The 27,855-nt window shown below is 31.9% G+C and overlaps 2 protein-coding genes across 4 annotated transcripts; both read right to left on the bottom strand.

Annotated features, from left to right (window-relative positions):
* Positions 1-1,523: 1,523 nt before the first annotated feature.
* Positions 1,524-14,224, bottom strand: LOC132731997 (uncharacterized). 3 transcript variants are annotated; one of them, XM_060718314.1, is made up of 10 exons: positions 12,541-14,224; positions 11,672-11,807; positions 9,894-10,049; positions 9,622-9,693; positions 7,738-7,787; positions 7,109-7,403; positions 6,781-6,864; positions 6,064-6,167; positions 4,517-4,671; positions 1,524-3,357 (listed from the first exon to the last, which is right to left on the bottom strand). In XM_060718314.1, exons 1-10 carry the CDS (start codon positions 14,113-14,115, stop codon positions 3,246-3,248), a joined length of 2,739 nt encoding a protein of 912 aa, XP_060574297.1. In that variant the 5' UTR covers positions 14,116-14,224; the 3' UTR covers positions 1,524-3,245. The 3 variants fall into 3 exon arrangements, with proteins under 3 accessions (XP_060574297.1, XP_060574307.1, XP_060574318.1); XM_060718324.1 differs by lacking the exon at positions 9,622-9,693 and having other exon boundaries at positions 12,541-14,223; XM_060718335.1 differs by lacking the exons at positions 9,622-9,693; positions 9,894-10,049.
* Positions 14,225-15,785: 1,561 nt separating this feature from the next.
* LOC132731993 (uncharacterized) lies at positions 15,786-26,323 on the bottom strand. Its single transcript, XM_060718298.1, has 7 exons — positions 26,193-26,323; positions 21,907-22,828; positions 20,879-21,178; positions 18,750-18,954; positions 18,499-18,560; positions 16,770-16,965; positions 15,786-16,557 (listed from the first exon to the last, which is right to left on the bottom strand). Exons 2-7 carry the CDS (start codon positions 22,487-22,489, stop codon positions 15,786-15,788), a joined length of 2,118 nt encoding a protein of 705 aa, XP_060574281.1. The 5' UTR covers positions 22,490-22,828; positions 26,193-26,323.
* Positions 26,324-27,855: the final 1,532 nt, after the last annotated feature.

Genomic DNA, 27,855 nt, shown 5'->3' with positions numbered 1-27,855 from the left:
AAGAAATATTTTATTTTGTTACAAGTATCCAACAAATTACAACGCATTTAAAGTTAAACAATAGCGTTGGCTTATAGAATTGTCAATAAATGCACAATCACAAATTACGCGGATGAATATGATTTTATCAATGAAAATACTATTTTTAGCCATGTTGATTACCGAATACTACACAAACCGAGTAGTGGAATATATAGATTCTACATGCCGGACCGTTTGGGCGAGAGGATTTTCGCTAAAATATTTACTTCAATTATAAACAACAGGTTTACCCTGAACAAAATACCACGAAATTAATAAGGATTACAAACCCGAACTGCAATGGAAGTTCTAAATTTAGAATGACTTGATATTATTCAGCCATACTGTGTATAACTTCTCCGTGGTACAGTGGTAACGCGCTCTCTTGTGTGAGAGGTCTCGAGTTCGAATCCCAGTCGAGGAAACTTTTTTTTTTTTGTTAAATTCTTTTTTTTAAGTGTTTTTGTTAAGGAAGTAGCCATGATATACAAAGATAAAGTGTGGCTGTCGTAAAAAAAAGAACATAAATGATTTTTTGATGCAACTCTAGTTCTGCAGAATTCCGTATGTATCAAACTCTGGTGCCTTACAAAAGGAATTATAATACATAAAAATAAACTTATACAGGAAAATGCATACAGATATACAGTACGATTTAGATTGCAAAGATCAGAAAATACCACAGAACTTGCAGCCGTTTGATTCTTTATAAATATACATGCTTATAGTAAGCTCCAGGATTATTTACATCTGTGTTAAACAACAGTTAAAGTCGTTACAAGCCCTAATTTAGAATAATATGGTTTTCTTCAGGCCGTTCACATATAAATTCACCGTGGCTGAAGGGTTTTCGGGCTCGCTAAGGAAGCGAGAGGTCTGGAGTTCAAATCCCAGTAAAGGTTACTCATTTTTTTAAATTGTTAAAGTCAAATAAACATTGGATTGAATATCAGTGTTGCAATTAGTCTAACAGCCAATTTACTACAATTAAAACGCTGGAAAGCATTGGTGGCACTAAACATATAATCTCACAACCTGCACCTTTCTTACATTCTGAGACCCAAACAAATTCAGCGCCTTCTGTGCTTTGATTAAATTACCGGGCTGTACTTAACTTATTTCCAGGTGTATATGTAAATCTACCATATTTTATGGGATAATTTCAGTAACCTTCCACCCAATCCCCAAATATGCATGTAGATAAATGTGGACACATTGCACTTGAGAGCAGCTGATGCAAGTATCTGCATGCTGTATGAGCAATGAAATAATAACAATTTGTTAAATGCCATTATATATAATATCATTAGTCTTCAGTGGAGATATTTGAAGTTACATGTCAAGTGTAAATAGAACTAAAACAGTTATCATTAACACCAGTTTGCTATCACATCTAAATATAAATGAGATACTGTTCAAAACGTTGCTTAATATTATGTACATGTACATAATACAGAATAATCTTTTCCGTTCAGATGTTAAAAAAGACAAGAACATTTGAATTACAGTGTATAAATAGTTTTTTTATTTAAATGAAGACATATAATAAACGTTCTTCTTTATGTTTCACATTACATATAAAACATTACATTTCAATTAACCATAAAAAATACAAACAACCCTTGATACAAAATGAAGTTTATGTTGAACAATAAAAACATAATTCAAACAAACATTGACTTAGGAAAACGTTATTCTTTATGTTTCATATTATATATAAAACATTTCATGTCAAATATAAACGACCTCTGATACAAAATGAAGTTTATGCTGAACAAAAACATAATTCAACCAAAAATTGACATATTAAGTACACGTAATTCTTTATGTTTCAAATCATATGTAAAACATTTCATTTCAGATAACCAAAAAAAATACAACCACTGATACAAAATGACGTTAATGTATAAAACAACAAAAAAACAAAATTAAAACAAAAATTGTAGATTGTCCCAAAATATTGCATCAAATACTGTATGAAGTTTTTCCATAACTCACAACTAGAAAGAGGGGGACAATCTTTTACATTCATAAAAGTGATTTACTCTTTAACCCTTAAACTGCTCAGTTTGTGTAATGTATATGTCCCCTTGAAATATGGAATAGTAATTTCTAAGTTTAAGGGTTTTCAATTTCAAAATACCAAAACTGAGCTACCAGAAGTACAGAGACTGTCGCCCGTGCTGTTAAAAGCTAATAACTATCCGTTACAGCAGAGTAAGAGTTAAGAATTTTGACGTTCTTTAAGTTAAACAATACAAAATAAAAAATCCAATAATAATAACCAGGCACATATTTAATAAGCATATTAACATCATTTATTATCACAACAACAACAGAACATTGTTACATTTAAATTCAATTGGACGGCCAAACTTGTTTAATGAAGTTACTTTTCACATTATTTTACAATTAATATTTAAAACATAACACATACTTATTGGCTAACATGCGTAATTAGTGTGTATTACAACTGCATGTGTCTCTGATAATGGCGATTGTTGACATATGAGATAAAAGCGTCGAGTAATTCATTTCCAAGAGCGCCTTTATCTCTTAAAGGGAACTTTTTATTCGATTGAAATATTTAGTTAGTGTTTGGGGGAAAGTCGTAAAAATGAAAAAGCTCATGTCAGTTTTATGTTTTTAGCATGTATATGAAAACATCATTTAAAATAGTCAGGATGAGAAAATGGATTGAGGGTAAAAAATATTTGTGGTAAAACTGAAAGAGGGGAAACAGTTTACCCGAGAAAATCAATTGGGGTAAAATAGATTCGGTGAGGAAACGGAATTGTGTGGAAACGGAATTGAGGACAGCCTAGGTGAAGAGGAATATCACATAGTGTGGTTCAAAAGAGAAAGTATGCCATGATGCCAACATTCAAACGATACATTTTCAAAAAATTAAATAAAGGCAAGGTAACGTATTTACATATAGCTTTCATAGATAACAAATAATTTACATATATGATCATTATGAGAATACAAATTCAATCTCATCACTTAATTAAAATTCCTAATTTCACAACTTTTCTAAATAGATAGACTTGTTTCAAATGATAACGACATCAATATTTACATAATCAACATTATATTAGTACTATATGTACTATATTTAACCAACATATGAAAAAGTACATTAAAAACAAGTATTCATGTACGTCCGTGACATCTGCATTTTTCTTATAATATGTTTATTTTACAATGTCTCTTAAGCACTTTCAGTGTTTCAAATGTTTCCCGATTTCTTCAATAATGTTCTCCATTCTAATTCCTGTTAGATTTCCGCTATTACTACTTTTGACATCTTTATAGGCATTTATCAATTTACTTCTGAAATATAAATAACATAACGGTTTACACACAGGCAATAATGCAGGGTATATATATCTAACCCAAGAAGATAAAACAATAATGCAGGGTATATATATCCAACCCAAGAAGATAAAACAATAATGCAGGTATATATATCCAACCCAAGAAGATAAAACAAATCAAGGGAAACTTAATCAAAATGTGAGACATATTTGAAACAATTTGCTCATTAATTTATCGCATTGCAATACTAGTATATTTTTTCCGTTCCTTTGGCATATCTAAATGCATGTAGATCTAGTGTCAAAGTCGACAATGAGGAAGCGTAAGATCGTAATTTTCACATGTGTAGCCCCCTTCATAACCAGTCAGTGATTTTATTTAACTGATTTCTAGGGATCTCCACTTCCCATATTTCACAATACTAGTATTTGTCAAGTTTGAAATGGCAAATTGTTTATATAGTTTTACATTGCAGCCAATCTGTTAATGAAAAATTTCATTGTCATTTATCAGTAAAGTGAAATAATCCACTTCTTTCAAGGTGGAGATAGTGGAAGTAATTAAATTTTTTACTTGGTATAGTATCATTGGTTATACATGTAATTTCAATAGAAAATTTTCCAACATTCGTCTTTATGTTAGCTTTGACAAACTTGCAACGATTTTCCAACCAGTTCACCAATTTGTTATTTAAAACTGCAAGATGGAGAATTATTACAAACTGTCAAGAAAGTCAGAATGAATTGAATAAATATCCTATTAGCATAACCTTCTTAATCCTACTTTAGATATTTTGTAAGCTTCCCCCCAACTTTATTTGGCTTCATATAATTCGATAATCGCTGTAACTGCAACGCTGTTTGTTAGTGCGTTTCAAATGACATATGGTTTCTCCTTTCAGCCCAACAGCAATACAAGATATTAGTAAGAACTATATCGCCAACGAGAGATTACGTAAATTTCCAAGGAACTTTTTGCGTTGATTATTCCAAACACAAATGACTGTTTTCAAGAAAACAACTTAAAATCAACAAGTTGAAATAAAGTAAATTCCTTATTCAAGAATTACGCTATCACACGTTAACACAGACCAACAAATTAATACATATGAATATTCTCAAATGCAACATGTAATGTGAACAATTTGAATCCGTTTTCTTACATAACTTCTTACCGGGATACATGGGGATATCTTTCTTGGCATTTTTTTATTAGTAGTTCTTCAAACCTCTCCTGTTTTGAAGTGTATGCCGAAGATAAACGAGGAGCAGATATATGTGCCTTGATGTTTTGATTTTCTTTTTTGACGCTACGAGACTTTTTCTTTACCTAAGAATAAAAGATACGCTATTCATTAAAATATTTCAATTAGTTTCTTATACTAGACAAAACTTCTAACTCATTTAATAAATTGTTTTTATTTATGACCGAATTCAAAACAAACTTTCCAAAAATGCTATACAGCATGTAATCAAAACGACAACGTGTGAATCAGATAAAGTATAACATTGTGTTCAATTTATCGTTGTAAAGTTGAGAAGTATTAGATATGTATTTCGAAAGATTGACCCCTTTAATGGTGATTGACCAATAACTGAAAGTGAAAGCTAAAAAAGTATTACAAAGGTAATGGTTAAAAGATTAAAACTGCCTAAAATATTAAAAGACTATCCCATCCATTTTGTCCACTCTAACTGATAAATTCTTAGGGATATTTATTGAAAAATTTCGGTAAAACACGTAAATTAGAGAAGATTCATTAGAATTGGAAACAAATATGGTAACACGTAAATTTACATTGACGTTTACGTGAGATGGGGATAATGTCACTTTAATCAATTACTCATTATAATTTAGCTGTTTTAACCTTGAGCCCATTCAGAATTTGCACTATGAGCGGTTAATTAAAACCGATCAATTCAATTCATTGTTATTTTATAGCATTGACAAATAATTGTGTGTCTCCAAGTTCCTGCAAATGATTTGAAAACCGTGCATAGGAATTTGAAATTAAAACAACGCTTCTGTTAAAATGAAGATGCTGACATTTCTGTACACTTAATTTATTTCAGATTTGCAACTTAATCTTAATATTCCAACATGATTATTGTTGCCCGTCCTTAGGAACATATGTATTTCTTCAACCAAAATCTTTGACCAGCCCTGTCTGCCGACATCCCCGATTCAGTATCTCTAAGACATGTTTGATAGAGCCATGCAACAGCCCGTAAACGTGATACCTATGCATAATTTCATAGGTACGATTTGGAATAAAATACTGTTCATCACAAATATTGAATACAAAGGGCATTTTGCCATGTATATTTCGCTCAGAAATACATTGCCTAGTATATTTCTATCAGAAATATCCTGTTTCTTTTTATCATAAATTTGATATCATTTCGATCTTCTTATATTAGTATCACAAGTATTGAAAAAGTCAACTCGATTTCGACTTTTTATTACTGTGTTTGTAAATTTTGTAAATTTGGAATAGCCCGTTTGAACAATGATGTGATAATTATTTGAACATTGATCAGGTAATAATTTCGAAAATTTATATCGTCATGTAACATAAAAACTAATATACATACAGCAGTTTACGCACTATATGTAAATATAAATATATACATACATAATCTCTTTCTATTTATCTTCTGAAGTAAGGTAAGCATTCAATTTTAAAAAAGATTAAATATTTTCCAATATAACAATACTCACGGTAGTCCATTCTTTATCGATCTCATCTATGTCTTGGACATCTTCCGTAAATACATTTCCTTCACAGGTTTTTGTTCTAGTCATGTTGATTGTTGAGCTCTGACCTGATTAAAGTACGAGACAAGGTAATTAAAACTGACTTTTTTTAATAGATTTAAACACGACAATGCACAATAATGAGTTTAAATAGTGATATATTAGGCGTATGATATCTGTTTACAGTCCTACCAGGTACCAATCTGGTCTATTTGAGTTAAAAAAAAGTCAATATTTTGAAACGTTTTATAAGTTTCTTTTTTTTTATCAAAATAAGATGATTCCGAATTGTCGGTCAAGATTGACTTTTACTTGGTGGGTCCAAAGTGAAAGAAGGTCAATTTTCGTATAATAATAAAAGACAATACTAAATTATAACAATAACAATATGCTTGATTTCTGAGGACCAAGTTAAATCTTTCATGGTTTTATGCACATTTCATGAAAGGCAAAATACAGTTTAAATCATGTTGTAAGTGCTAAGAAATGCGATTTTCTCTGCAACAAACATAAATATCTTAAATCATAGACTTGGAAGTGTAATTGCAAATTGTTCATCATTTTACATTGTGAGTTTTGTCTATATATAAAAACGGGCCTACTTGCGGAATCGCATTAAATGTACTCGTGATGAATTGTTTGACTTGATCAAAAGTCGAGTAATGAACAAATGTTAGTTACCTGAAGCACTAATGGAGCTTCCAGCAATGTTTGACCAAGGAGTAGCTGGTGAATCATTTCCAACGGCTGCAAACGATTTCTTTTCTAAACAAATTCACATTTTTAAAAGTCAATATACCATTATTACACATCATAATATAGTTTAATACCTATTCATTTAAGAAAACTTAGTTTTTGCTATTAAATTTTCCCATAATCATACTTTATAAAATATTATACTAACTAGAAAAAATAAAATATCTCACATTAGCAACATCAACATTATTCATGTAAAAAGTTATGACTATAGGATACCAAATAAAATCTTTATTTCTAGATGTATATAGACCTTTTTGATCGTTTCCAGTATCAGGTTTGTGTTTTGACTCAAAAGACTCTGTTTTGAAAACACCAAGCGGCCCTTTTTCATCAGGAATACATGTCTTCATATTTTTCCGATCCCTGTTTAACTGAGAAGAATCATGATCCGCAGCCGTTGCCTCCTTAAATGTTGACCGAGTTCCGGTCGGTGCAACTGCCTGGCTTCTGATTCCTCGACCTCTGCCACGGCCAAAACCATCTGTCCTAAGTGATGAGTTCTTACTGTTACTTTGTCCGTCACCATCATCCATAGAGAAAGTTTTCTAAAAATCATGTAAATATAATTGATAGGTATATTATGACAGATTAAACTAGTACCCAGTATTAAAGTTTTGTAAACTGTGAGCTATGATTAATGAAGTGGTTAAACATTATCTGAAATCAAATGACTGGCACTTATCTAAGTTATCGACAGTATTGAAGTCAAATACTGGCAAGTAATTAATACTGCTATTCTTATTTATCCTTTTCTGCTTTATATAATACACGTTATTAGCAACTATAATTCAAAACAGTTAAATGCATAAAAAATAAATCATGAAGTAATTCAAAAACAATATGATTGACACACAATAGAACGATTCATTTATTTTTTACCTTTGTTACTTGACTTTCGGATTTAGAGTAGGCAGCCTTTTTGTGGTGTCCTATGTATGAAACAAAATAGGTGGTTTAGCAACATATAAAGAGGTAATCTTCAAGTTGTTATAATAAATCATTTACACATAAAAGAAAAAGGCCACTTCAATATTTGTAGAGTTTATATTATGTATATTATTTAATGCAGCTAACGTCGATGCCAGAGCGTAAGAGCTGAGGTACTTTCAATTATCTCTTATCATTAGATTCAGGTACGAGTCGGTTACACATAAACTATTCATTTTGTTTCAGCACTTTATTTCCAGAATAATTATAATAGTACAGTGTAACGAAATTCTCTTTTGCTGATGTTCCAGACAATAGTATATGTAAATTATATTGAAACAAAGTTTACATCAATTACTATACTACATATACGTATAATAAACATACAAAAAAATCGAAAGGATACTGTTAATTTCTAGTAATAAATCTTAAAAATATTATTATTTAAAATCAGTTTAAAGAGAGTCGTAAAACCCATACTTGTCAATTCAACTAAAATAAAACGTTTTTTTATGTTTAATTATATTTTCATATGGCAATTATCTTCTGTACTATATTAAAGTTACGACATAGATAGAAAAGAAGAAATTAAGACAAAGCACTCAAGAATGTACAATATAATGTCAACCAATATGGAAATGACTGCAGGAAATAATCAAAGCAAAGTGTTAACAAGCTCACTTCATCAGCCGTATAATTCACATCACTTAATTGATGATATTTAGCATTAATAACTGTAAATCTCTGACTTTGAAGATTTGAAAACAATGTTAGTTTGGTATCTTATCTAAAATTGACAAATTACCATGTAAAATATGAATGTGTGTACAAATTTGGTTTCTATGGCAATTTAAATGGTGTCAGTTTTTCTAAAATATCTAATACATACTAAAATATATCCTTTCCTGATGCAAGAAAAATATCATTGAGTTTTTCTAAACAAATACTTAAATGATGAGCATGTGTGTAGGGCTTTGGTTTAGGTAATCATGCTGTACAATAAAGCAGGGCAATAATGCATGAAGGGAATCAGTAACATTTCACACTCATTTTAATTATGTACAGTTGATTGCTTATGGAGTTTTATACATCAGTCATAAATGCTAATATACCAAACGGCAGTATCTACTGAAAAACGCTTTGAATTAAAATGACATTTAATAAGCTTCATACTCGTAAAATATGCAACATTTTATCAGAACTTAACGACTGTCTTCATTAACGAAATAAAAATACTATAACTCAATAACGACGCACGAATTTTGATGACATTCTATGCCAAGAAATTATCACCAGCCTGTACTCTGATCAATATAGACAAACTCTTTTTAAAGCGATTAGTCAGCCAGATATTATTGTTATTACATGGTATCTTAAGATAATCTATAAACACACCCGTTTCAAGGTCAAACAAATCTAACACACGCCAACAGTTACAGACATTTTGTTCATAACATGCCCATTGAATTATAAATGCTAGTCACTAAAACACTAAAAAACTACCAGATATATTTTTCAACTAGCGTGAAACACTTTACTCTTGATATCATTGTAGTCATTCACAATTGAAAAGTACAGATGCTTACATGGTTTAAAAATTAACAGATAATTAGTATATTAGTCAATTAAAGATGAATAAAGTAAGTCGACCAGCAATTCCAAATAAAAAACATCACACACGTGATTAATAACCATCCTTAAAGAAATAGTTCCTGTTGAGACCGCTAATGTAATAATGATCATTTATTACAGGTAAGCAAAGTTCAAGATCAAGCAATTTGGAAGAGGATGAAGCAAGACAACATTTTTTCCTATTATAAGCACATTTCACTATACCTTCTGATTTGCATGCAGCGTTTTCCCGAATATGCTCAGTATCAGTGGACCAATTTAGAGAGATCTGTTCATCTTTCATAAGTATCAACAAGAGAATAATTGTAACATTGTTATGAAAAAAGTTAACTTCTTGTAAGAATTAAAACGGGTTAATTTCAAGACATTAATTTCAAAAATCTACATATTCATAACAAGGCAAAACATGCATTATGTATTTTAACAAATGTTTCGTTTCATATGAAATATATATACTTTCAACCTGTATCATTTACCTCTGGAGCTAGGGCGTTGTTCTTTTGGTAAGGTGCTCAGATTTCTTAAGTTGGTATCTTGACGTGCAAGTTCATCATTGTTATCATAATTTTGAAACCAATTTTCTTGTGTATTCTCCGGTGATCTCTGCGAATTTTGTCTTTTGAAATATTTATCTGATAAAAACCACAAATAACACAGAAAATTATAAATTTAATCATAACTTCATCATTTCAATAACAAAAACAAGAGAACATCGATCAGGATTAAGAGGTTGATGAAAGTAGCACAATTAAAGAGTTGATGAGGATCATTTAAATGAGACTGAAGGATATTTTTGTTTTATCAGTAATTTTCGGATTTTTATGTATGGTAGTGTAACGTAGAAATACTGGCATATCACTTGCCTTACTAGCCTCGATGACAAGGTGTAAGGCTTTCAGTTAGGATTAAATTGAAAACTGTAGGTTTTTTATGTTTTCATGTATAAATTTTATTTTATTTTGCAAAACTTGTGTGTTATGCGAACATACTGAAATTAATAAAATGAAAAGGTAAAATTGGTTATCAAAATTATAAAATAAAAATACTAGAAACACGATTTGTAAACTCATGTTTATGAAAACTACCAAAAAATTGTTTGTACAAGATACGAACTTGCAATTATTTGGTCACTATTCTAGGCCAAAGAGCAGTTTTAATAGATTAAGTAACAATACCTTTATAATTAAAATCGTAGTTGTAAATCATAATAAATGACTGAAATTATCGAAAAACCTTCTGAAAATTAATAAGTCTCAGGTCAATATTGTAAAACAATAAATATGTACTCCTACAGGAAAAATTGCAACACCATAACAATAGCAGTAGGTACGATATAGCGTTCTCGACTTTTTCAGTGCTTGATACCAAAACAAGAGCAGCTGAGCTTGGATAATATTGAGTTTTCTGAATTCATATAGAATCATAATTCTTTCAATACTTCTAAAGAAAACAACCTGCACGCAATACTTAGCCGAAGTGTGACGCCGACGCCTGGTTGAGTAAAATTGCTCTCCCTATTTTTCGAAAAGTCTAGCTAAAAAGGCTTTTACATAATTTGGTCAGCTTCGAAACATTCTGAGTTTGTATTTCATTGAAACTCATAGAATTGTGTGTTGTTTGTAATGTCATGAATATACGTGAGTTTTCACTCAAGAGGATAGGGCGTTCAAAGAGGAACCTGTAATTATACGGTTGGCACACAATAAAATAGAAATAAGGGTTCAATGAAGAACAAAACAGCTCTCCCTGTAAGATTCTCATTTCTTGTGCTATCGGTTATTCCAAGCGAAATACATATATGTGCCATAGCAATAAATGTCACAATGTTTTAGAACATCAAATATACCTATAATTATATTGTTGGCATACAATAAAATAAAAATCAGGGTTCAATGAAGAACACAACAGTTCTCGCAATAAGATTCTCATTTCTTGTGCGCATGCGTAACGGTTAGCGTGTTTAAGTGAGTCATGCCCGTCAACGTGTTACAGGTCAAATGAAGTTATTAGTATGAAGTTAAATAATGATATGAATGATTGAAAAAAAGACGATATGGGAAAAATATAGTGAGACAAAATGTCCCTGTGACAGCAATACTATGTAAGTGTATAAATCAGTGTTAAGTATAACTTTATCAAGTCAATTAAAAACTACATGTATATACGGAAATAAAAAAAGTGTGATTACCAATCTGGTCATTTTATCATTTATAATTTAAAAAAAAAATACAATTAACAATTCAAAATTACCAACCATGCTTCCTAACATCAAGAGCGACTGGATCCATCCACGAAAACGCAAGAACAAACGTCACAGCTCGGTTTTTGAGGGGTTCATAATATTCGTTGGTGCGTATCTTGAATGTGTAATTTCTTTTGTTAAAGCAAACCTTAAATATCAAAACACAAACTACCGATAATCTTTTATGATCTACTAGGAAAAAAGCAATCATGAAAGTATTGTTAAGCAATCTAAGGGCAGGCCAAAGGAATGAGACCTTTTGACCCCTCTGATATCTCCCAGTAACAGACTAAAATGACAGTTTAATAAGACAGACAGCCGGACGAACGGACATAGCCATACAATATAATACGTCCCGGATGTCTTCTACTTTTTCACGTCGATAATTACACATTTTGTCATTCCTCAGCTGTTAGTCAACTTAACCAATTTTTCTGGATAATTAACCAGAAATTACCAATTTCTTCTAAGTGACTGAATACTTATCCCACATGATTCATAACCTGCAGTTAGAGCCAAATGACCATCAAACTCAATGTCTGTAATTCATAGTCCATGTGAATGTTTGCTCGCCCGAGGATCGAACAAGTTTCCCCTAAATAACAAATTCAATGCTCTCCCTATTGCGCAAACATGAGGACAACTCCATAGGTACGGAAAAAATGGAAACGTTAATAGAGAATATTGATTGAAATTTAATATAATATGCGTGCATGCGTGCGTTAAAGAAAATCAAATGCCAATAAGGCTCATTTAAGAGACAATTGAGAAGAAATATATCAAACAGGATAATAACATTATGTCAGAATTAAAAGGAACGAAAGTATTGTTTGATACAAATGATCAAACATGAATAGTATTTAATGAATTACTTTATTTACCTCTGTGGATATTCGCCTACCATTTGAGTCAACAGTCCCATTTAAACGCGCAAGACGCTCTTCAAATATTGGATGTTGCCAGTGATTGTCAGCCTTCACTTCTTTTCTTGTTCGTCCTTGCTTTGACATTGCTTCTCTCCATAAATGTCGAAGCCACTCTAAATCTACAATATCGTTTCCATGTGACCCATTTCCAATTGCAAAAAATATTTTTGGTTTTTCTTTGAAAAGTTGTTCTCTGTTTCTAATATGATTGTTTATCATGTAGGTCTCCTCCCATTCTTTAAGGAGAACACTATACGTTTCTGGATGTGACAAGCCTTCTATTCCCAACTCAGATCGTCCTGGTAGAATCCAATGCAAAAGCGCATAATAAAGATAAGCTTCTACATATTTCCTATCTTTTGCGTTCTTGTTTCGCTGTATCTTCCATAAATCAGTACTATAATTGAGCAAGCGTCTATATAAACTCAAACTGGCATTTATCTCCTCTGTGGACAATCTTATAATATTGTACCCTAAATAAACTAACAAATCCCTCTCTTGTTCTGTAAAGTCTTTTTTCTCTAAGCGTCTTTCTGCCTCTTTTACTCGCTTTTCAAACTTTCCACGACTTTCTTTATCTGTGTGAGCTTTCATCAGAAGTTTTAATCCTACTCCAAATAGAAATTCGAACTGGGACGTGTGTTCCTTACTCCCATAGAACATTTCAAACTTTTCCCTTGGCCTTAATAAAAGAGTATCACCCGAAGGTGTAAAGACAGTTGTCAAATGGCGAGCCATATAGGCTCTTTCCTCAAGAGTACGAAGTGACATTTCTAAGTGATGCTGAATTTCACTTTTTTTCTTAAAAGTTTCAAGAGTGGGCGCCAATGCAACAATTTCTTTGTAAGGTGATGTTTCCAAGCAAATGTTATCCTCGTTCAAGAACTTCCAAAATGACTCTTTATCTTTATAACATTCAAACTTGTGAAAATGTTCCAGTAAGCTCAAAGCTGTCATCACTTCCATATAAAAACTGTTTGAGTTGAAGGCAGCATTTTCTTCGTATTGTGTGGATGCTTCTTGTGCAAGTTGAAATTTTTCCACAGCCTTTGAAGCTAAATTTATGCATTCTGCAGCTTCACAATTTGCCATTTTCTTCCCAACTAAATTTGAAAATGACTGCTCCATTTTGGTCTTGAAAATCTGTCCGTATGTATCAAGAAGGTAGGAGTTATGAGGAAGTTGTAACAAGCATTGTTTTATGGTGTCTTCTGCAGATGTATAGTCTTTTAAAACGATGTAGTAGTATCTTGCCAGTTGTTGTCCGACCATTGCGTTTCTACAAACATTAAAACATCTGCTAATAACGTCAATTACTCTGCGTTGTGCTTTTTCATCAGTGTCATTTTCTTCTTTTTCTTCGAGGCTTAAAATTAGTGGAGAAAACTTCTGGACTTTTTTCTCACCCTTTTCGTCAGTAACAGACTCTCTTGAGGTAAACAAACTGCAAACTATCTTTACAAAATGCTTTGACATTGGATTTGTTTCGCAAGCATGATTCTCGGTAACATTGAGAAGATCAACTACCATGTCTCGAAACGTTTTCACTTATCAACGTGCATGATGTATTCTAGAACAGCTTTTGAGAGTAGTTGCGACAGTAAACATACACCATAAATGGACGAGTATCACTTTTGATTTCTCGAATGAGTAAAAGCAACTGCATTGCATTTGTTATTCTGATGTTCCATGTTTCCCCTATCTATTGCTTGAAGTTTCTGTCTCTGCTTTCGATGTATACAATACCAAATGGTTTGTCCCGACACTGTTCTAGAGTTTAAACGTGTCTGGATCGTACACGTATCGTTCATAACAGAATCAAAAATCGATTCTGGTTACTGGATTGATCACTATCAAAAACAGCAAATAACTGATAATAATCCAAGAAGTACTTGCTTTTCTTTGTCATTTATGTCCTTAAATAGTCTTTGTGTTTGTGTCCTTGATATATTTATTGTACAAACGAATGTCTCATTACGTTAAAATGCAATAAGTGTTTTAATTTTCATGTTGTTATTTGATTCAAGTTCTTTAAATTTTTTCATCAAACCATAACTGCTCTCGTTTGTAGGTTGTGTCGTATCAACATCTCTAGATGCATGTGAGACAGGAACTCGTGTCACAATAAGCAACAAACAAATAGTTTACCTGGTGAACTTTTTTGTATGCTATTTCATTCAACCTTTGCCTTCAGTAAAATTTATATCCTCTTCATTTTTGTTATCAACTAAGACTAACACAGGTTTAGGCATCAGATAAACGCTTCTCTTTGAACTCCTGAAATCGATATATTTCTTCCTGCGGTATCTTCAGTAATCTTATGTACAATACAACATCTAAATGCTCTTTCTGGATTCCGACGTATCGGCTAAACTGCCAGAGTAGATGTTTGCCAACAGTACTGCCACCAGCCCCAGGATTATGCTCGACGTAATGTGTGGTAAATCTATCTTGCCCCTTTTGATGAGATCTTGGAATTAATTTCTCTTTATGGTAGTTCAAATAAATCACGTGTTGCGATTGTATGCATAATAGAAGTTCCATATTGTAACAGCGTTTCCTTCTATAGAAGTTCTCTTTTCTTTCAGTTCGCTTTCGTTTACAGTTTTCATCAGATTTTCCTCTTCCATAAGACTACAGTGCTCTTTCAGCAAAACCATCAACCAATTCAATATCCTTTAAATTAATTGCATCCATTTTCCGCACGTGTCCATTTATACTGCCTTGCCACTACTGTCTGGAAATTTAAACAAAACATCTTTATTTGGTTTAAAGACATTTTTAACTGTTGCAGCTACTTCTTCCCAGCTCAAACCAGATACTAATTTACTGTCAAAATCTTTTTTACTGATCTTGCCTTCATTTTCCTTCCTCCATTTCTGTAACATTTCATCATTGTCTGTTATCACAATGCACTCGCCTTTAAATGACGTTAAAAATGTTTCTCGGGCAAGTTCCAGCAACGGATCACATTCAATTGGCTTTTGAAAAACAAGATATATGACTAAGCCTCTACCCAATGGAATTTGTTGCCTTATTTTGTGCAGTGCATTTTTTACACCTGGCAATCTATTGCCATACCATAACTCAGATGTCATGCTACCTTTTTTAAGTTCTTCATTTCCATTGAGTAAAGCCATATATTACTTTCACTACTTATATCACTTTCTCTACGTGATCTTTTGTGTACTGAAATCTTCTTAGCCATTTTCACATTGAAACCGTGTTCCGTTTTCAATACCATTACGCAAATTCAACTGATGAGTCAAAGTCAAAACAGCCAGGGCAGAAGTAAATGCCATGGCCATGCTAGAGATATTTTCCCGTAGAAATTCCGCATTTTGGCAACCCGATATGTCTCCTGAACAAATAATGGGAATAAACGCATCCGTAACATATTTGTTTCCACCAGTGAGCAATTTCATTAGTTTCTTTTGTTCTTCTATATTTCTTGTTTCATTTGATGACTTTATATCTTTCATCTCTAAGTAAACCCTCTCTTGGTACAAGGTTTTTAAATCTTGTTGCATGCCGTCTATTTTTGATTCTTCAATAGTACTTATCATGGTGTCTTCTATAACAAAACATTTGCGCCATTGAAATCCTTTAGGTGGATAATTAATCTGCATAGAACAGTCATCCATATATCCTGAAAACGGTACAATATCGATTTCAAAGACAACTAGGTCATCTTCGACAGGTATTTTTTGCACTGGGCGTATACATCTTTGGGCAACTAGTTGATGCTTTTGGTCAAATGAAATTTTGATTCCAGACAATATGGCATCATCTAACGACCTAACATTTTTACAGCAATCTTTTGGTACCCCAACAATTTCACCACTCCTGTTACCAGCCTCTTTAATTCCAAAATGTATCGTTCCGTTTTTCTTCCCATTTATACAAGCTGAAGCAAATCTTATAACTTCCTTTACAATGTAGGCAGGATGATAATGTTTTTGTAATACTGGACTAACAAACAAGTGAGCAGGTGTTAATAAATTTCCAGGAGACGGTTCAACTTTACTTTTTGTAAAAATTTATACCATCGGGCCACCCTGAATCAAATTTTACGCAAAAATTCGTCTTTTTTTTAGCTGGGGAATCTACGAAATTTGACTTTTCGATTTTTGTATGTTGTTAAACAATTTCTTTCCCAAAAGGGAAAATTTTTAAACCCAAGCCTTTTTAAAATTTTCCCCCTAAACACCTGTTCAATTTGGTCATCTGTTAGGCTTGCAAATATTTCAGCTGAAATACATTCTTCGGATGCAGATTTTTCAAAGTAGAGCCCGATTCCTTGTTTTACCTTTTCCATCTTTGAAGCTAAGTATTTACCAAACACGTCACACGGCATGTCTGATATTATTTCTTCTGTGTCTAAAAATAATTAATTGAAATGAATTTTTTTGGAAAAAAGTATCGGTTTATTAAAAAATCATCGGCTTTGTGAATAACACCATTTTTAAAAGCATATTCTTTCGTTACATATACAAATATTGTGAGGAGAAAAAAAGTTTGACAGATTTTATGACGACGAAATCGGTTAAACCTGAAAAAAAGAAGAGCAGCCTAGCGGTGGCAAACTGGTCTTTTTCTTATTTCCTTAGTCAAACAAATCATCGGAGGAAGAATATTGTAGAAAAGAAAACTCCTACAAAACATTTTCTTGTACAAAATATAACTCAATTTTTTTACATTGATATACAAAGTCGTTCAAGGGACAACATCATATCAGAATAATTCAACATACCGGTTGTCATACGTGTTCTTTTTTCAACCATTAATAAATAACAAAGTTATGATAATCTATGGAAATTTTAATAATTTGACCTTGATGGTCAAAGTCAAATAAAAAATGGTCAAGGTTACATTTGTATAATTTAATGATAATTCATAAATATATTTGTGCAAGTATCAATTCATAATAAATATTTATCACCGCCTCCGTGGTCGAGGGGTTAGAGTCGATGACTTCTAATCCAGTTACCTCTCTGGCGTGGGTTCGATCCCGGGGAGATGCTTTGGTAGTTTAGCGCGGAGGAAGGTAGTCTAGTACTTGTGTCACTCTACAGGAACAATGGTTAGGAAACTACCCGCCTATATGACTGAAATACTGTTGGAAAAAGGCGTAAAATGAAACAAACAAACATATAACAAAGTTTAGGCCAATTGTAGCCATATTCACTAATATGATCTGTCAAGGTCAAATTGAGGACAAGATAAAGTTCAATTAAGTCTTCTTTAATGTCATGGTTTCTTCTGCCCAAATGTGAACATAATCTGTTTATAACTTTAAGTAGTTTTCTTAAAAATGATTGCATTCCATTTATAAATAACAAAACAGCCAATTTGGGCAAAAAATCAAGCCAAAATCCAATTATTCTAAAAAATTGATGAGTGAAAATCATTATCTAATTGAAAACCATATAATTGATCTACTGAAAGGTATTGTCCGAAGAATTGATGTAACCAAGACTTTATAAAGACAATCCAAATATGAATTACAAGGTAACTATCAATTATGGCAAACATCAAGCAATTTTTTTTAATGACATTGAAGGTTATGGCCATTTTTGAGTCAGTTTCTTCTTGATTACTTAAAGATCTTGTTAAAAGGGTTGTTGTGTAAAATTATATGGACAATCTATTCAGAAATAAATAAAAATAATAATAATAATGGCCAATATGAAAGAGTTTGGCCAGCATCGGAATCGGACAACTTGACTGTAGAAATAGCTCGATTTTTTCTTCGAAAATATCAAGCTTAAAATGGGAATCAATATTATGGAAATTATCAGCTCTATTTAAATGCATCAGTTTTGTAAATAAAGCCGTCTGAAAGTCTTTTTATAATAACAAAAATTATTTAAGTTAGAATTCGAATAAATTATGTAATTGTGTATATCTTACCTTCATTTACTTTACTGTCACTTAAAAGATCACCGCTATCCTTCCATTTAATTCCATGAAACCTGCAAAAGAACATTTAATTACAAAAAAACAGTGACATTTCATTTCATAAACAATGAGTTTATGTCAGCAGAAACATGCCATAGTATTATCTTAACTATGAATTAATGTTTGACAATAATTTATTTCCTTATCTCGGTTTTCAGTTTTTACAAATATAAATATGAAGCATAGCATTAATGAATACAAACCTACTGTCTTTTTCCTCAAAACTAACCCCAGGAAAGCATTCTTTCATGCTTTCTTGAACAGTGGAAAACTTGGTGGTGTATTTGCATTTTTCTTCGCAAAGTATATGGATATCCTCACAGGCGATGCTACTTGTTTCCTCTTCATCAACCAATTCTTTAAGAATGTCACAAAGTCTGGTGCTCTCAATTGCATGTAATTTTGAATCTGTCAATTAAGAAACAATGCCATAAACTACTACAAACACATGATCATTTCTGTGAAATAGTTGTAAAATCCGACTTCAAATAACTAAGTTATGGGCCGGACACGATTTTGCTGCAAGATCATGCTGTGACCTTGACCTTCAAGGTAGCAACCTAAATGTCGCGCGTGACACCTAGTCTCAATATGGTGATCATTTCCGTGAAATAGTTGTAAAATCTGACTTCAAATAACAAAGTTATGGGCCGGACACGATTTTGCTGCAAGGTCACGCTGTGACCTTGACCTTCAAGATAGCGACCCAAATGTTGCGTGCGACACGTCGTCTCAATATGGTGATCATTTCTGTGAAATAGTTGTAAAATCCAACTTCAAATAACAAAGTTATGGGCCGGACACGAAGTCGGGACGTACGTACGGAAGGACTGACGGATGGACGACGGAAGTGCCAACAATTGGGGTTAATGTGCTTTTTCTTTGATCTTTATGTGGCATTTTTCCCATAAACCAGTAAAATGTCCACATATGGGATTTCCTTCTTTTTTAACTAAAATCATGGACGGAATGAAGCTCATAGACCATTGGATGTTCGCCCGGACGGACGGACTGACAACCCGACGACTATATGCTCCCCCGAAATTTTTTGGGGAGCATAAAAACTCTCTAAAGAGGAACAAGTAATATTGTAAACTACAAACAAAGCAGATATAAAATCTAACCCTTAAACTGATGTCACAAAGTTCATATTTGTTTCTGAAATAGTACATGTTTAAAATCATTATTGGTTGGAACACAACAGTTAAACAAAATGTGTACATTATATAAGGAAAATCAATGATCCCACCCCCTCCCCCACCTCCGGGGAAGGGCCAAATTTGACCCCAGAGTTTTTATTTGAGCAAACTTGGTAGACTCTTACTAGAAGATGTTTTTTTACAATATACATGTACATAGTATAAGGAAAATCAATAACCCCCTAGAAAGGGCCAATTTTCACCCCAGGGCTATATCTAAGTTCTAGCAAAGACGGGCAAATTGACCTCAGAACAATCATGATCAATATTCTTTCTGGTGCAGGGCAAATTTTGACGCCAGGAAAACCACACACACTCATCCACCTGAAGACTGGGCTTTTGGTAACTCTAGTACCATAATTTCAACAACCTGATAGAAGTTCTGTAAGAAGAAGTTCTAAGGGAAACATCTAGGGTCTACCACTTGGTCCTGCAAGAAGATTTTTGAAGGTATTACTATATACATATCCGGAAAACCCATGACTTCCATACTAAGACGTATAATTTGAACAATATCCGTAGAGGAACTCTAAAACTAAAGCTATGGGCTTGTACTTTCAGACAAGAAGACTTGAAATTTGCATTTTTAACCCCATTTTGGCTCTGTGATATACTTATTATGCAACCGACCTGAACCTTTAAAGATGTACTATGCTCAAATTTGATATCAGGAAATATTGATAATTGCTACACAGTCTCTTTGTAAAAGGTGAAATAAACATGTTTTGACTTCACACAAAGTGAATATGTCATATTTAAAACTCTACACACATTAGTCGACACAATATGAATATATAGTGTCGTTAAAAAAACTGGCAACTTTACTTGTCCTATATTAGAGAACGTGACTTCCAATATAGTTTATCATTCATTTTTTATTTAAATTAGACATGTACAGTAAGAATTTCATAGGTTATATTAAATTTCTTCGATTAAAATATTTTACTCAAAGATAAGCGTAGTATAACAACTACTAGTATCAAAGAGAATCGCTAAATGATGAGTTAAATGGTGTCAGTTAGTGTCAGAAGAGATGATTTAAGAAATTGTTGACCACGAATAACGCACATCGACGTAAGCTTTCCTATAAAACTTCTACAACATATTTGTATTTTGTACAAAAAAAGCCGTACCTATATCCTTTTCATACGATGTCTTATGTTGCACAAGGTCTGCAAGTAGACTATTGGTCTTTCTTAGGCAGATGCATAGTTTCATTAAATTTTCTTTTTTCTCTGTCATCATATGAAGAACAAACTGATGCATTTTTTCTTCGTTGTTATATGTTAGTTCTATAAGGTTTCTTATCTTGTCAATGTTGACACCCTCATCTTTCAGCTGTTGTAGAAGTACATCAATATCTATAAACTTCGATAGCTGCCGCACATACCGTGTTAATCCAAATTTTATCCATGTCTCATCATTGCAATCAGCTGTAAAATAGATTCTCACCTTAGATTATACCGACAACTTAAGTTATAATAATCATATGTATGTGTTTGTTTGTATCCAATAATTATGTTGTGTTTTTTTTTCTATCATAACTAATTAAGATTTCTTTCAGAAGGATATCTAAGATGACTTAAAACCTAAATTGTGAAATCAATAATTTACACACGCTGATAATGCATCTCATTTAAAATTGAGATACATAGTTTCAATTTTCTACACAAATAGAAATTCATGCCAGGCACTTACGCATTTAGAATAAAATACAAATAACAAGCATTTAATAAAAAATAGTAGATCTTATTGAAATAACATAATGATGTTAATTATAACGTTATCTCCCCTTTTTCATTATACAAATTCTCTTTACAATATTCTCCTCTCTAATATTTTCTTACATCTTTCTTCATTCCTTTAAACTTTATCATAAGCGCATTTATCACTTCAAAACATTAAAGATTTGATCAATTTACGTACCACCAATATTCGCAGTGTTTTCGCATAATATAACAAAGGCCTACACATTTTCCAAATATCAAGAGGCTAAGGCCTATTCCCAAATAAATAAGAAAAAACACTTGGTCTCTGCTGAAACAATTAAGTTTTTTGTTAATCTTTTCACAGTTAAAGTTGTAATTAAATTTGTAACTCATTTATAAGTAATTTTTTTTAAGAAAATACAGCATTTTGTCTATTTTTATCAATTTCATACCTTGTTCATTTTTTCCGGTTTCAACTAACTTCATCATTAACGACTCGTTGTTTAAAAGTATGATGTCCATGCTGCATCTTGTCCTAACTAGTTCTCTGTTCTTCAATTCCTCTATTCTTTTTCTCATTTCATTTTCAAACTCACAACTGATATCTTTTGCCATGGCAATAATAACCTGACTGGCTTGAATAAATGGTATATCGTCGTCAAGCATTGCTTTAGGTCTATGCGCCAACTCATTTCTCTTCTTTCGCATCGTGGTTAAATTCGATTTCTGAGTTGAGTTGATAGGAAAAAGTTCAAGTAATATTAACGAAAGTAAAGATATATCCATGTCCTCTGGGTCTTTGGTATTTAATAGAATGAATTGTTCCTTAAAAAGTTTTTTTCTCGTTTTTAAGTTAGTAATTTTATTCTGCACACCTGGGTCTTTAATGTATTTTTTAAAAGTACAACCCTTGCTGTCAAGCTCAGCCTCAATCATTTTTCTAAGAGTATCTGATCCACAATCCAAATTTAGTGAAATTGCTTTTTGATACTTATCTGATTTTTGCAAGTCAGTTAAACCCGAACTGCTACCCATTTTGCTTGAATTTAGATAAATTTAATTCTTCAAAATTGACATTATTTTTAAAAAAAAATATTTCACAAAAATGGTGTTTTTTAGCTGCTAAACATATTGTAAAACTAATCCATTGCTCATCCTCAGAGATATAGATTTCAACAAATAAGACAAGCTGTCGGCAATGTTGTCATTAATATTCTCCTTTACCATTGATTTCATCTGACTGCACTGTTAACTGTTTGTGTCATGTAGTAATTCAATTGTGTTTTACTGCTTTATTTGTTCTGTTGTTGTTGCTTTTCGACACTTAATGAAAAATAGACTCACAGGGATGAACATGTCTACCGGAAACGTTATCTGAAATAAAATTATGAAAAAATATTCGTATGAATGATTATTTTTTTGCCCACAAGTATCAATAATTGTTACTGTGTTACTGAAGGCTTTGAATCATGTTTCCTAAGTAGTATACATGTTCTTACCAATGAAACAGCATTTAGAAAGTAACTGTCCATATAAGTAACTTAATGATAAATAACCACAACAATAAAATTAATGTTAATTAACGTTTTAAATTTTAGCTTGGATATTTCAACCTTTCAAGAATTACTTTTTTCCAATCCTATTCTTCTATTACTTTTTATTATTTATAAATACTTCACAATAAGCTACAAAAAATCGACATGTCTGGGTCGCCCATCACCTCGACACACTTTTCGGGCTGCAATGAACTTCAATGAATCGCAGGTGTACTACAACTTCCATTTGTCTGAAGATGATATGTAAATGAACATATTAAATATGTATGATGCACATATAATCAAGCCACACGAAAAATATGTCGAGGTGATGGGCGAGGCAAGACATGTCGATTTTTTGTAGCTTATTGTGAAGTTCCAGTACATGAAAAACGGGCACATTACAAATCAGCACAGAAATAAAACATTGTTTCCAGGATATTTGGATCAAAACTGCAGCCACTAGAGTGTTAACATTAAACAAGCTATTTCTATTTTTGTTGTTTATGTTTTTGATATGTGTGAACATATTTGTGAATTTCATTATCTTGTTTAATTGAAGGCCATATTGTAAATAAGATATGTTTTTTTTTAATATGTAACCTTCATGAAATAAAGTGTTGTTTTTTTTTATTATTATTATTATTATTATTATTATTAGACCTCTACTATATTATTATTATTATTATTATTATTATTATTATTATAGCTCCTGGACTGCGACCTAGTTTTTGACCCGAGATGACCCATATTCACAGTATATAAACGATTTGAACCCCAACCGGATCTTGTGAGAAGATTTTAGTGTCAGCCATATTCTGCCACTTCACTTGTTTACGATATTGGTATTTATATTGATACTGATGGACGTTTGGTTAATAAATCTATATTTATATTATAAGAGAGAAACTTTATTAAACGTCTAAGTTATGCAAAACATAAACGTTAGCACGAAGGCTATAAAATAATCGAAACTCACGAACAGCTTTCATGTGATCAACACTGAACACGAACAAAAATCCGTCTTATTCCAATGTTGATTTAGTTAAACATTGAATTTTGATATCGGACTACTAAATTAATCAATAACAAACGATAATTTAGTCATATGCATAACATATTGCTGTATCTTGAACATAAATTTAAGAGTTTTACCAAGGAGGTCATTTCCGTAAACTGAACGTTACTTGCTGGTGATTGTGAACCCTACTTGTGAGTTTACGAATTTTATCTGTACCCTGACTTGTGAGTATTTTTAAAGATTTATTGGAGAAAAAGTTTACGTTCATTGCGATTTTGTATCAATTATTGCCAGAAAATATAAATGATTATAATAGAATTTTAGTATATAAGGTGGGATATAAGGTATTTACCGAGAATTGGTTTAACTGATAATATTGTTAATCATTTGTTTAAGAAAATATATAATGCTATGTATATTTTTCTTTCGCATCACCATGCAAGAATACAACTGCATATACTGTTCAGTAAAGACTACGAATTTCAATGACATCATTGACCTCTAATTATTCGCCATCCAGACTGCAACTTGAAAATAAGAAGAATAAAATTTTCTACTTAAAAAATTTCAGCGTCACAGCCAATAACGTAAACGAAAAAAAAAGAAGTTTATAACACCAATAGCTGAAACACTGACAATTAAAATTTCAAAATTTCCCGAATATTCTCCGTTTAAAAAGATGCCAAAATTGTCGACGTCTATGAAAGATATACAAGAATAAAAGTCGTACATGTCAGAAAAAGAAAGTCAATTAATTTCTGAGAATATAAAACAGTGTTTAAAAAAGCAGAATGAAATCAACGGTAGGTGAAAAGCTTTCAACATGTTGAAATAAGTAATCTGCAAAAAAATCTTGTAATGATATTTCGAGTTTTTTTATACGTGACGTTATATAACGGTCACGTCAAAACTAACAACAATGTCGTTAGTTAATTATTCCTTTCAAGAAACAATTGTCTTTCTGATTCGTATAAACAGCCACTTCATGCCGGTATTTTCAAGACAGTGAAAACATGACGAAGCACCTTCATTCATATGCAGTTTTAGTTACTTACATAGAACTAAAACATGTACCCTTCTCTTGTGACACAATAACTTCATATTCTGCACATCAAAATTAAGAACATACGACAAAAACACAATAAAATCATCAAAAGTGACTCGCAAGTAATGGTTCAGTGAAAACACAAGTAGGGTACAGATCATTAAAATTGTTTTAGCAAGACGGGTACAGTTATCAGAAATGTCGCCACTATTATTTACTATGTTTTATCAATATTCAAAGATATTTTCACAAGTGTCTGTCCGGTAACATGAGGTTAAGACAATAAAGTTAAGATTCAGATATGAGTTATAGTAAAATAAAACAATTTTAGGCATACATTTGCTTGTGTAATCGGCGTGTGTTGACATAAACAAAATATGAGGCGAAGAGCACAGCGTTTTATGCGCATATATTTTACGAAGAAGGTTATGGATGTATATTTAAGCAAAGATAAATTATCTCTTAATATGAATCAAATGTTAACATACCGTAACATATTAAATTCAAGCCGATTTTTAATAGTTTAATGTGTCATTACGCCTGATTGTACGTTTAGATGCTGAATTCTTCTCACAAGATCCGGTTGGGGTTCAAATCGTTTATATACTGTGGAGTTAACAACCCAATTGTGTACGACGCACGACGACGGACATAGCCTATAAGCCCCGTCACTACTACCCCATTGTATCGTGCCATGTAAATATTATGACAAAAGGATCAAAATAAATTATACAAAATAAAGATTCAGGGATATTTAATTTTTTTAACTGCAGTTGTGATTTATAGGTAAATAGATCGATACAACGGGGTTCCAGGCTATACACCTCAGCTTGATCACTTCAAGCTACGCCCCCTGATCTCCGATTAATTATAATTTTATTTTTTCGGAAAATACAAGACCCTGCTTTTGATTTAAATATGGGTTCTGATAAATTCTATCACCATGCTTAAAGATGCATATGTTTATGTATCATACAGTATTATTATAAGATCCAAACTGTAGATCTAGTCTACTGTACAGTACTGTTGACCTATTTTTAAAATGCTTAAAAATTTAGTTTAACCGACCACTAAATTGTTATTTTTAATACCTAATGTAATTCTATAGATTAACTAGAATACGATGAGATTACTTACAAAATATGAAACCTATCCGTTTCCATTTTGTAGTGGTCATGAGTGATACTCACAAAAAAAAGTTAAATTCAGTCAAAACACTCTGACCCAAAATTCCAATATGACGTCATTACTGTGTACTACAGTACAGTACAGTTCGCGAGCTACAAGCTGTTTCTGCAAAGCTGTTGTTTGCAGAATTTCATTTTTCAGGATTCTAATTATTAATTAATTTGTGTTTTGAAAAATAATACCAGATATATCAGGTTTCTTCACTTAATCATCTAATCGGATGTATTCCGTGAATGTTCGTTCGCTCAGTGAACTGCACTGTAGCTATATATACATGTGTGTTGGTTTTCCGAAAATAGTCTGGTCCGCATATTTTACAGGCGTGTACATGTAGTGGGGCCCAGATAAAGTTTACATTTGTCTATCTCAGGACATGCACTACAGATAAACTTTAGATCTAATTAAATATATACTGTCTGAGTTAATACTGTGCTCAAATTTGATTTTAAATATAGAATCTAGCTAGTTCTAAACTATTGATAGTTCTAATTGTTGCTCCATTCGTGTATTTGTGAATATAAAATAAACATGTTAATTTTGACCTCACACAATGACAAAGGAGATATAAATTGTTATATTTATAAAATTCTGTCACAATATGACACAAAATATAATTATAGACTACTGAAGTAACTCGTTAGTGTCATTAAAAGAAAACCTGCAGGATTTTTGGTAATGTTGTTGATGTTGTTTTTTGGGGGAGGGTTGGGGGTATTTTTTTATAAAATTGAAGTTTGCTATAATCTGGTAAAACATATTTTTATATTTTTTACATGAAACCTCAGTTACGGTGTAAAGGGGCTCAAACATGTCTAGCCATAGCTCATAACAATTAATAAAGTTGCATAATTATACAGTGATGAGCACATTTATATGACTTTTTAATTTATTCTATGGTGTAAAAATGTTTGTTGTTATAAAAATTTAAAAAAGGAAACATCATGCTTACAACAATGTACAATCATGTTAAATATTACCAAGTGTCTTTTTTATGTACAACACTGAAATGTACGTTACCAATGAGAGTTTACAACTGTACAGTATATAATTTATCAAGCCTTTAGAAAGTCTTTAAATAATGCTAAAGATTGATATTTTAACATTCAAGTATGTTGTCATAAAGGGTTTAATACGCACATACAATGTTGTTTATGTATCATAAATAACTAATAACATTCTAGTGAAGAACTCCGAAGTATACATTTAAATAGTAAAATATGTATCAGTCATCTGTAAAATTTGGTATTGTTTTATCATTCCAAACACCTGAATATATTAATTGGTATGGTTTAACAAAAAATGTGTTCATTCCGTCCTACATCTTTTGAAAATAGTACAGTAAAAACAAAATTACTGACTAGTTCAACAATTACATGACACTCAAAATAACGTACATTTCTCTGCCTGTTTTTGTGACAATGACCTGCTCAACTTGATGAGAGATCTTGTTTGCAAGAATTCAAATTTATGTCCGGGAGATATTCTTTTTCCATATTCAAACATCATTTTTATGATTTCTCAACATTATTTTTTTCACTTTCCGTGATTCAATATTTGTAAATGGTATTGAGAATGCGTGTTTAACATCATTATTATATTGTTAAGTTTCATC

The sequence above is a fragment of the Ruditapes philippinarum genome, unplaced genomic scaffold (genome assembly GCF_026571515.1).
Source record: "Ruditapes philippinarum isolate M1 unplaced genomic scaffold, ASM2657151v2 ctg2963_1_1_1_1, whole genome shotgun sequence".
In the NCBI taxonomy this organism is placed as follows: domain Eukaryota; kingdom Metazoa; phylum Mollusca; class Bivalvia; order Venerida; family Veneridae; genus Ruditapes; species Ruditapes philippinarum.
Note: the sequence above shows the minus strand (reverse complement) of the source record. Positions and strands in the feature narration are given on the sequence as shown.

Coding starts and splice junctions, on each gene's coding strand:
- LOC132731997 (XM_060718314.1), bottom strand. CDS start 14,115: ATGGTAGTTGATCTTCTCAATGTTACCGAGAATCATGCTTGCGAAACA. Junction 7,788..9,621: donor CGCTGCATGCAAATCAGAAG/GTATAGTGAAAT, acceptor TTTCATACATAG/GACACCACAAAAAGGCTGCC. Junction 6,865..7,108: donor TACTGGAAACGATCAAAAAG/GTCTATATACAT, acceptor GAATTTGTTTAG/AAAAGAAATCGTTTGCAGCC.
- LOC132731993 (XM_060718298.1), bottom strand. CDS start 22,489: ATGGGTAGCAGTTCGGGTTTAACTGACTTGCAAAAATCAGATAAGTAT. Junction 21,179..21,906: donor AACCGGAAAAAATGAACAAG/GTATGAAATTGA, acceptor TCTATTTTACAG/CTGATTGCAATGATGAGACA. Junction 18,955..20,878: donor ATCGTATGAAAAGGATATAG/GTACGGCTTTTT, acceptor CTTAATTGACAG/ATTCAAAATTACATGCAATT.